Here is a 10,977-nt window from a genome sequence, read left to right on the forward strand (position 1 = left end):
CTTTGGAGGTTATAAGGTTGAGGGGGAACAAGGAAGGGCATAGCAGCTGCGTCTTTGTGGAGGTGTACAAGCAGGAACGAGCCACAGCAAGCCTTGGGCTCATCCTCATCCTCTCTCCTCTGCCTGTGCAACAAAAGGAAGGAGCTCAGGAGCTTTTGATTTGGATAAGTTATGTCACTTGGAATGACAAACTCCAGTTTCTGTTAACTATGGTTAGTTTCAAACAAGCCAACTTCAAACTGTGGTTTCTGAGGCTGACTGGTTGAATTTAACCACCGTTGATGGTAACTGCAATTCTGGGTCCCAATGACATAAAAAAAGTGGAAGAGAAAGCTCATAAGATCTTTCCCTCGGCTGTACAGCAGGAACAGAACACATTAGTATTACATTTATTAGTTGCTTGCTGCATAAGAGGCATTAAGTGACTTACAAAATTTGAAGGTAAGCTCCAGATATCTGAAAGACCACCTCCTTCCCTACAGAGCCTCTTGTGTGTTAAGAAAGGAGAGGGGGCCCACTTGGGGGGGGGGTCCTGACGCCCTCAGATGCTGGGGGGAAATGTTGCTTGGGGGAGGTCATTTCTGTGGCAGCCCCTAAACTGTGGAACTCCCTCTCCACAGAGGTGCAACTGGCAGCTTCACTATACAGTTTTTGGTGAATGTGGAAGAGTAGGGCTGCACAATATATCAAACAAAACTGGTTTGAAGTCCATATCGTGATATTGGTTTCATAATTTTTGACCTGGCAATATATTATGATTCATGATGTGTGTGTGTGTGTGTGTGTGTGTGTGTGTGTGTGCGCGCGCTATGCAAAAAGCACAATGTGGGGGAAACCGTGAAGCCAGCCAATGCCTCTACGTAGGTCCATCCTTATTTCAAACATTGTGATATATTGGTATACAGTGGTACCTCTACTTACATCCACCTCCGGTTACATATCCTTCAGGATACGTATGTGGCAAACCTGGAAATACTTTTCTGGGTTTCGGTGCGCATGTGCAGAAGCTGCACCTCCGGTTGTGAATTCCTCGGGATCCAACCAGAGCTCCGGAACGGATCCCATTCGGAACCATTTATAGTGATGTTTAAAGGTAAAGGTAAAGGTACCCCTGCCCGTACGGGCCAGTCTTGACAGACTCTGGGGTTGTGCGCCCATCTCACTTAAGAGGCCAGGGGCCAGCGCTGTCCGGAGACACTTCTGGGTCACGTGGCCAGCGTGACAAAGCTGCATCTGGCGAGCCAGCGCAGCACACGGAAACGCCGTTTACCTTCCCACCAGTAAGCGGTCCCTATTTATCTACTTGCACCTGGGGGTGCTTTCGAACTGCTAGGTTGGCAGGCGCTGGGACCGAGCAACGGGAGCGCACCCCGCCGTGGGGATTTGACCCGCCGACCTTTTGATCGGCAAGCCCTAGGCTCTGAGGCTTTTACCCACAGCGCCACCTGCATCCCTTCATAGTGATGTTTAGCTGGTGATATATCACAACGTTGAAAACCAGATATTGCCCAGCCTTATTTACTCTGGCGTTTAGCACTTGAGAGGTGTAGTTGTAAGATCTACTCTATTATTGCGATGGTGATTTGTTTCAAAATGTTTTTAATGTATTGTAAATGGTTATGACCTGACTTGAGACTTTAGGTTGGTAATAAATAATAATAATAACATTAGAAAAAAGAATCATCTATTACCATAAAAGACATGCAATAATCCAGAGAAGGGAGCCAATAAAACAGCAGCAAAAACATATACTGTATTCATATAGCAAAATCACCATTATCTATCAAATGCCTGGGAGGAGGGAGTTTTTTGTTTAACTTGGCACCAAAAATAAGTTAATGATGGCACCAGGTGGACCTAACTGGGGAGAGAATTCCACAGACAAAGACCTACAACTGCAAAGGCCCTCCCCCCTTGCCACCATCCTTCAGGCCTCCCTCAGAAGGGGCACCCAAAAGAGGGTTCAGATGAAGAGCTAAAGGTCTTGCTTCTGCATGCCATGATATACCAGGGGTTGGAAACATTTGGCCCTCCAGTTGCTGTTGCACTATAACCCCCACTGTCATGCTGACTGGGGATGATGGGAGATGTAGTTTAGCAACACTTGAAAGGCGAAAGGTCCCCTGTCCTGTGCCAAACCATAGTTTAGCATGACTAAACCATAGTTTAGCATGATGTATTAACATGGTCAATGTGAGTTCTCTATAGAGGAACCCCTCATAAGGAGACTACTGAATCTGATGAAGTTGGCACTCAAAACAGGTTAGGTGTAATAACTGAAAACAGGAGAGTTTTTGTAAAATAGACTTCTATCCTATTTCTTCAGCCTCTCGTGAAGTTTGCCTCCTAAGGGGTTTTTTTTGGAAGGGAACAGCAGAGATCTTACCTACAGGAAAAACCCTGTCCCCTTGCTCTACAGGCAAGCAAAGCCGCATCTCCAGTGTTTGTTAGCTGACGAGAAATTGATCCAAAGTTGCACATAAATGAATGGAAACTTGGATGCGGCCCATTTGGAAAAGAGGGATTAAAGGGAGAACAGCCATACTTTGGAAACTCAGAGGAAGCCAACTGGGCAGGCTTTAGAAGAGAGAAAGGATGGAGGGGAGGGAGGCTGAGGCAATCCATGAAAGGCTTGTATGTGGGCCAACTCAGAGCAGGGTTGGCAAAAAAATACCTTTCGTGGCCCAGTTTGCTAGCCACACATCCTCTCTAAGACTTGATTTCAGCCAAGACACAGGCCCAGCTCCTCTTTTGATTGCCATTGCTGGAATATGTGAAGTATTAGCCTCTGAGCATGTGCAGAATGCCTCTGCCTCACCACTCCAGGAGTGCTTGCTTTTGAGCAAAACCTCAGCCGGGGATTAGCTATGGAACCTGCTTTCAGTGCTAGGAACATGCAGGGATAATTTGCTTTGCACCCCAGACAGCTTTGCAATGGTAGGTGAACAGGGCAAGGTTTCTCGATCACAGGCCTTGAACCTGAGATATATTTCTTCTTAGGAACTGCACCAATCTGCTTGAGCATATCGCCTTGTTTCAAACATGCAGGACCAGCTGGTCCACACATCTGACAATGGTCAGCATGAGCTGCGTAGTCAATGTGCCTGGCTTCCTCACAGTGAGAACTGCAGGGAAATCTTTTGGAAACTCAGGAAGCCCCCACACTGACATTCCCTGTAAAGCAACCAATGCAGCGGCTAACTGTTGGGGTGTGTGTGTCCTCAAAAATGTGTTGAGACTGCTCTTTGCAAGCTCCAGCCCCTAAAACAAATCCCCTCTGGCAATTATTTTCATGCCGCTGTGACTTCATTCCTATTTAGATCCCGAGGAGGTTGACCTCCCGCCCACCATCAACTTCAGCCCCTGCAGCATCCAAGACAGAAAATGCCGTCAGAAGCAGCAAGCAAGGAACCGTGAGCGGATAAACACTGTTGTCAAAATGAGGACCAGTGGGAACCTGCCCATCCGGGAGGACACCCGGCCAGTGGTGAGGTGTCCTGGTTTCTCTTCAGGGGTGGGGGAACGAAAAGCCACCATCTGAGCAGATTAGGTACCTCCACTTCTGTCGCCCGACTTTGCTGTTCCTTTAAACCTTTGGCCCTCCAGATGTTGGACTCCAAGGTTGCTTCCAAATGAGCCATTTTATGAACATTTTGTCCTGAATTTGTGAGCACTTTGGTGTGCTTTCAGATCAGGATTATGGCCAGAGTTTGGTGGGGAGGTGAAATGGCAATGGCTCTTTACTGAGCATTTTTCTGATTTGCTTGAGGGGAGGTTATATAGTGTTGCCACATGCAAGTGTTGTCCTACACTACCCAGCGCATTTCCCCATCTCTTTCCTTATTGCAAAAAGTTCCTATTTGGGGGTGGGTGCAGGGCTTGTTGTGCAAGAGCTCTGAATCAACTTCAACTGCGCAACCTGAATTTGCCAGTATATGATTGAATTCCACACAGAAATGGAAGCACCCCAACCACCATTGGCTCCTGACAGCATAGCCAGTGGTCAAGGAGGTTGGGAATTGTAGTCCAAATGCATCTGAAGGGCCACATGTTCCTTATTTCACAGCAGAGCTAAGTAAAGCAACATTTCTGCCTCTCAGTGGCTTTAATAAAGGCATCATCCAACTTGCTTCAACTAGGGCTGCCAATCGTTCGGGTATTCTTGGACACATCTGGGAATCGGGCAGCAAAATGGCATCCAGGTGGCTTTTTGCTGAATTGGCAAAATGTCTGAGGGAAACCCGAACGTATGGCAAGTAGGGTGTGTGTGTGTGTGTGTGTGTGTGTGTGTGTATTTCTAATAATAATCCAAGAAAACTCCAGTGCGCTTTGAATAAAGCCATGGAATTTTCTAAATCACATGTTAATGTTAAAAGCGAGGAGCATGGTTCTGTAGAAATGTACAAGTTGTCGTGGAGGTGGGATGATTTACAAAATCAATCCTCCTGGCAAACTAGGAATATCCCCTCATTCACCCATGTTTAGGATATTCCACCATTCTTCAGCAGTTTCTTTTTCTTTGAACAAAATAAGTGGCTCACGTAAATGTAAACAAGCTTTAATAATAAACTGAGATAAAACTGTAACAAAATAACATAATGTCTGAGAGAAACTAAATACATCATGAGGAAAGTGTGAGGCAAGAAAGAAGAAGAGACAGTTAGTCCCTCTTAACTGACATTCTTAATGGAACACACACTGAAGGGAGGGGCCAATTCCGGAGCAGAACACACAAGCCCCTCCCACCAGATACCAAGCACTCTACTATTCAAATTAGGCCCCGGTGTTTTTCTTACAGCTGTTGCTAAAATAGGATGTGCAGGCCAAGAGGTCAACCCAGAAAATTGTAAGTTAAATCAGAATGAGTATGTCACTTGTGCATATTTGTACCACAAAGAGGAAGTAGTTCTACAAGCAGGTCTATGAATCTCAAGTTTTCATCACCATATCCCATTGAACAATTCAGTAGCAGAGATCCAAGAAAGGCTGTGCAAGAGAGAACGTGGCTGATTAAAAAAATGTCATTGGGCGGCCTTAGCTTTCCAGCCTTTTGCAACACAGCGCCGTGATTTGGTTTACATATGTGCAGCACAGCTTATGTGACCTACTAAGCAGAACACAGCCCACCAACCATGTTTACAGTACATGGCTACAATTCCAGGTAAGGCAGCAAAACGAGTTTATCAAGCCACTGATATGTGACCATACACGCCTGGTAGGCTGTGTTCAGCTTTGTGGATCACTGCTTCTGTAGATCCCCATCAGCCTTTCTCCAAATCAAGGCCACTCTCACAAAGCAATCACCTTCATTTGATTCATTTAATTCACAACCCCAGTTTATGTTTAAGATAGAGCTGCAAAGATAGAGCAGGGCATTTTTGCTGCATAGCAGCTATATATTCTCCTATGCTTGAAAAAAAGGGGAATACAGTTCAGCCCTGGAGGTATTTCCATCCTTTCCAACACGGAAGCTGCAAGCACAGTGGTGCTTCTGCTTGGAGCTTCCACGCCTTCCCCACTTCTTGCCGTCCACATTCTGACTCCGTTGCCTCCTACTGTTTTGCCAACAGGTCCAAGGCTCATGTCAGAGTGAACTTCACAGAGCGCTGGAGAGATTAGCAGCTTCCCAAACCAGAACCCATGAGGACCTGTACATAATCCCCATTCCCAACTGTGACCACAATGGGAACTTCCACCCCAAACAGGTAATACTGGAGCATTGGCTGAAAGATGGGTGGACCTCAGTTTTCTGTTGTCTGCCCTTTGATTCACCAGCATCATTTAGTGTATAAATCATGAGCATATGCTATGCATTTACTAGTTAAGACATAACCAGGCTGTGTTAAGTGAGCCCAAGTATGCAACTCCTGCTTAAAAACATAACAAGTCTTGCAAAGCCAAAAGTATAGAAATGAATCTTCAGCAATTGCTGAAAGCTGTTTAGTGAAGGCATTAGATGCACCTCTGTGGGGAGAGAATTCCACAACTTAGGGACTGCCACGGAGAATGCCAGACCCTATAAGCGTCCCTATTTTCCAGGGACAGTCCTGGATTTACAGAAGCCGTCCCAGTTTCTGATTTGATCTTGGAATGCCCCGCTTTTCCTTAAAGGTAAAGGGACCCCTGACCATTAGGTCCAGTCGTGACTGACTCAGGGGTTGCAGCGCTCATCTCGCTTTATTGGCCGAGGGAGCTGGCGTATAGCTTTCGGGTCATGTGGTCAGCATGACTAAGCCGCTTCTGGCGAACCAGAGCAGCGCATGGAAACGCCGTTTACCTTCCCGCCGGAGCGGTACCTATTTATCTACTTGCACTTTGACGTGCTTTCAAACTGCTAGGTTGGCAGGAGCAGGGACCGAGCAATGGGAGCTCACCCCGTCGCGGGGATTCAAACCGCTGACCTTCTGATCGGCAAGTCCTAGGCTTTGTGGTTTAACCCACAGCGCCACCTGTGTCCCTTGCTTTTCCTTAGGACGTTCCTATTTTCATCGGAGAAATGTTGGAGGGTATGGAGGTATGCAACCTCTAAGCCAAGGAGATAAGTAACTATACAACCTTTAGAAGACATCTGAAGGCATGTTTAATGTTTTATTATGTTGGAAGCCACCCAAAGTGGCTGGGGCAACCCAGTCAGATGGATAGACGATAAACAATATAATTATTATTATTATTGAATAGGATGTCACTATTTTCATCAGAGAAATGTTGCTTGAGAATATATTCCTCCCTGTGGCTCTAGGTGGACACAGGTGGATCAGGTACTTTTAAATCCTAATAAAGAACTGTCAATTCTAATTTTATTCCTCTGCCCTTTCAGTGTCATCCAGCGTTGGATGGGCAACGAGGGAAATGTTGGTGTGTAGATCGGAAAACCGGGGTGAAGTTGCCAGGAAGCCTGGAGCTGAAGGGAGACTTGGATTGCCACCAACCTGCAGATGGGGTGCAAGAGTGACTTGACTGAAGAGAACAGGACGCTGAGGCTTTCCTTGATGAACTGCCATAGCGCTGTTTGATGAACAGATGGATCACAAATGGGGATGTTACCACAATGCTCTCTCTCTTTTTTGTTCCTTAGGGGGACTGATAATGGCAGTTACACCTGCCCCTATCCCCTCACAACTACATTAATCTAAGCCTGACATGATCTAGCCCATCCACATCTCTCTGGTGTTTAATTGGGTAAGAATTAGCCACCATGGTTCCTTCTTCACAGATTCTCTGGAAAATACATTCCATTTGACTTGCCAACATGGGGTGGGGGACCAGTATAAGCTTTAACCTTAAGTACTTGGATGGGTCTTTTGAGAGTGTTTGCCCCCCAGCTGGGCCCACTTCTGCTTTTGGCCTCTGGAGCAGTGGTAGCCAACACATGGCCTTCCAGCAGTTGTTAGACATCAGCTCCCATCTCCTCAGCCAACATGGCCAATGGCTGGGGATGGTGGGAGTTGGGGCCTAACACTCAGAGGGCACCATGTTGAGTGCCCTTGCTTTGGAGAGAAAGATCTAGATCACCATCATCAGAGTCCTCTTCACCCTCCTACCCCAGCAAACAGGGAGATGTGGCTTGGGAGAGAGGCAGCCATATTCCTCTTTCTGACATCTACGTTGGTGTCAACCCTGTACATTCATTATGATCCCTCTCTTATAGGTTTCAACTAAGAGCTAAAGTCTACATGTGACTTTATACTTCTGCATGGCGACTCTTCTTGCCCTGCCTCTCTACCAGGCTTCCACGTGCAATTAGTGCTGTGATTATCTGCTAATATATTGGTCGCAATGTTTTAAAAATTGCTGTGAATATTACTGTTCTTCATTGTTTATTGAAACTTCTTTTTTTTAAAAAATGTTATGATTGTTGTACATCGCCTAGTCTAAGCATTTCTCGGGAAAGCTATTTATAAACGGTAAAATAAGCAACACACAAATCAAAATCAATCGTGACGGGTGTGGATCGTTTCCACACCAGGAACATCCAGCACAACGAGGAACTGTCCGTATACTTGGTACACTTCTTAGCAAGCTAAATTGGGCTTTGCAGTGGGGGTGGGGGATGGGAGGAGAACTGACATAAAGAAAAGCCTCCTTTAGCAATGATAAGGTAACCTGGTTTACCTGGACTCAATGGCTGTGAATTGGTCTACTACTATGGTTTTGCATAAAGACACCCAATGACAGTCAGGTATTTTAAACAAAAGGATCCTAATGCTTGTTAAATGAAGAGGTGGAGACAACTTGCAGCCCTCTAGCTGTTGCTAGACTACAACTCCCAACATCCTTGACCATTCAGCCATGATGGCTGGGGCTGATGGGATTTGTAGTTCAACAACATCTGGAGGGCAGCAGGCTCTCCATTCCTGTTTTGATGGCTGTGGGTATTTCCTAGACAATTCACCTAGAGAGGTGGTGGTGGTGGTCTTAGACCAGTACCCTGAAAAGCAGGTATGTGGTGGTGGGTGTGTAAGAGAAGCAATTCAATCCAAACTAGGTGTGATGTTAAATGTGCCTTTGCATTTAAAATGCAGGATTTCAAGTCTTGGTTGGTGGGCAGGGAGAAATTATTGGGATTCCAGCAGACACAGAGGGGGAGTTTAATTTTTTCATTCCCTGCTGCTGTCCTCTAAAGCTAATATTTGGAGAAAACCTCCCCATGTTAGCACCAATGGGGGATTTCCTCCCAATGTAAACTACACTTTCAGAGGAGGGGGTTTGCCACAGCAAAGATCAAAAGCATAGCTGTACATAGGTAAGTGAGAGGAGGAGAAGAGACTGCAAACTTAAAATTACTCAGGGCATGGTCATCGTGTAACAGCAAGCCATGATTTTGTGTTACATCTGAATGGCTCCGGGGAGCTCTGAGGATTTTTATGTGGAGTGAGCTGAAATCTAGGAAAGCCATTTTGGAGAACTGCTCCAGTTGCTCTCCGAAAGATATTCTACCTGCAGCTGAAGTGCCCATTTGCTTCCACTTGTATGCTTGTATATTTGTAAATAAAGGAAATGTCACAAAGATATTGCGAGTCTCCTGTTCTCCCTCTCATCCAAAAACAAAAACTAAACTCAGTACTATGAGTGGCCACTTCCAGAGAAATGGAAAGCTCCTATCATTGCCCTGAGGTGGGGAGCCTACATTCAGGAAGCCCCAAATATAAAGCTGAAGAGGAGGAATCACTTATCTGGTCAGGGAAAATGAGTCTTTCTTTCTCTCTCTGTGAGGGACAGAAGAACAAAGGGTCTCCTGTAGAATGATTCAGTTAGCTTCACAGGTTGAAACACTACTGGCTGAAATCACTATTGCTGAAAGCCACCTAGGAGGGGAAGCTTAGAGCTACCCTATACCTGGCTTGGCAATTCCTACTTATCTTTCCCAGAAACCATCATCTCCTGCCACCTGTTGGGGGTTCCCTCCTGCAACCCTGTGGCTACCTCTCTGCTGCCATCTGCTGGTTGGAGTTCCTCACTGCACTTCTCTCAACTTCTGCATACAGAGGAGCTACACTGATGGTTTGCATCCCTGAAGGGACTGCGAGGGAGGCCTGAGGGATACCAAGCACAAGGTGGCTGTTAGGCACTTGGAAAATGCCACACAACGACTTTGTGCGTGTATTGGGGGAGCACAAGCTACCTGGCAATTATTTGATGTCCTAATGGTGCTAGGTGAAGGACGAGTGGGTTGTCCCATTCACCGGACAAAGTTGGCCTGTTGGGGTGGGGATTGGTTCTGGCCGGCTGGGCCAGAAAGGTTCCCCATCCTTGCTCTAATCAATGCTTTCAGATCACTAGTCTATTGGGCCCAACACTTCATCTGCTTAGAGTGCCCTTTTTGTGCCAGGACTCAGTTGATCAAAAATTATAACCCCATAATCTTTACTGGCAATGCCTACTGCACAACAAACTAGTCTCCCTTTCTCCCCCATCACCCTGCTCCCCAAATCTGGCTAAATAAATCCTGACCTGGTTGTTGAGCTTTGTGTTGGCTGTGGTGGTGGTGACGGTTGTGGTTGTTACGATTGAGCAAATGGATGCCTGTTGCTTCAGCTTGTAGCGAGGCTGCTGCGGAAAATAGTTAGATTTACGACTCTCCGCCCTGCCTTCGGTGCCAACTCATAAGGAAGATTCTGTGGGCCTTCACACTGGAATCATTCATTTTAATGACCCTTCCATTTGGGAATGACGTGCTGATAAGATAAATGCCGTTTCCAGCTGCTCCTTCGTTTTCTTGGCAAGCTGGCCAAGAGCACTCGGCCTGTTTGTTTCCCCCTCCCGGCCTGCCCCACCTTTCTTGTAGGACTCGGCCGATAAACACACACAGAGAGGGAAAGCTGCGCAAGATGGAGGCAGCTGGCCAAGGGCCCCATCAGCATGAATCCTGAACAAAAGCCAGCCGCTTGCTAAGTCTTCTTGTTTCACCTCTGGCAGGCTGTCCTGCCTCTTTGGGCATATCGGTTTTCTGAAGAGCGAGGGATGGAGAGGAGAGGAGACAGTGAGATCATCATAGAGTTACAGAGGCAGGGGTAGAAAGGCCTGGAAAACACGCAGCTGCCTCCCTCCCTCCCGTGCAAGTCGATTTCAAGAATTCTGCGCGTGCCAAATAGGAAGAAAACATTTTTATTAGGCAACATTCGGCCCACAAAACAATTGTCCTCAACTCTTGACAAGCAAGGGGCATTTGTGTCTCCTGAACTCTACACAGGAAGCTACCAAGTACTGAGTCAGACCACTGGCCCACCTAGCTCAATATCGCCTGCACTGATTGGCAGTGGCTCTCCAGGCTGCACCTGGAGATGCCAGGCATTGAACCCGGAACATGCTCTACCTCAGGGGTCAGCAACCTTTTTCAGCCGTGGGCCAGTCCACCGTCCCTCAGACCATGTGGTGGGCTGGACAATATTTTTTGGGGGTAAATGAACGAATTCCTATGTGCCACAAATAACCCAGAGATAAAAGCACACATTCTCCTCATGTAAAAACACCAGGCAG

General features: G+C 46.7%; 1 protein-coding gene across 1 annotated transcript in view; it reads left to right on the forward strand.

Moving 5' to 3' along the window:
- Positions 1–9,011, forward strand: part of IGFBP4 (insulin like growth factor binding protein 4) — a 38,300-nt gene extending 29,289 nt beyond the window's left edge. Inside the window, exons 2-4 of the mRNA XM_028702464.2 lie at positions 3,321–3,487; positions 5,571–5,705; positions 6,818–9,011. Of these exons, the coding sequence (XP_028558297.1) occupies positions 3,321–3,487; positions 5,571–5,705; positions 6,818–6,952 (437 nt within the window). The 3' untranslated portion in view covers positions 6,953–9,011. The remainder of the gene's footprint in view (positions 1–3,320; positions 3,488–5,570; positions 5,706–6,817) is intronic.
- Positions 9,012–10,977: the final 1,966 nt, after the last annotated feature.

This window comes from Podarcis muralis, chromosome 13, assembly GCF_964188315.1.
Source record: "Podarcis muralis chromosome 13, rPodMur119.hap1.1, whole genome shotgun sequence".
In the NCBI taxonomy this organism is placed as follows: domain Eukaryota; kingdom Metazoa; phylum Chordata; class Lepidosauria; order Squamata; family Lacertidae; genus Podarcis; species Podarcis muralis.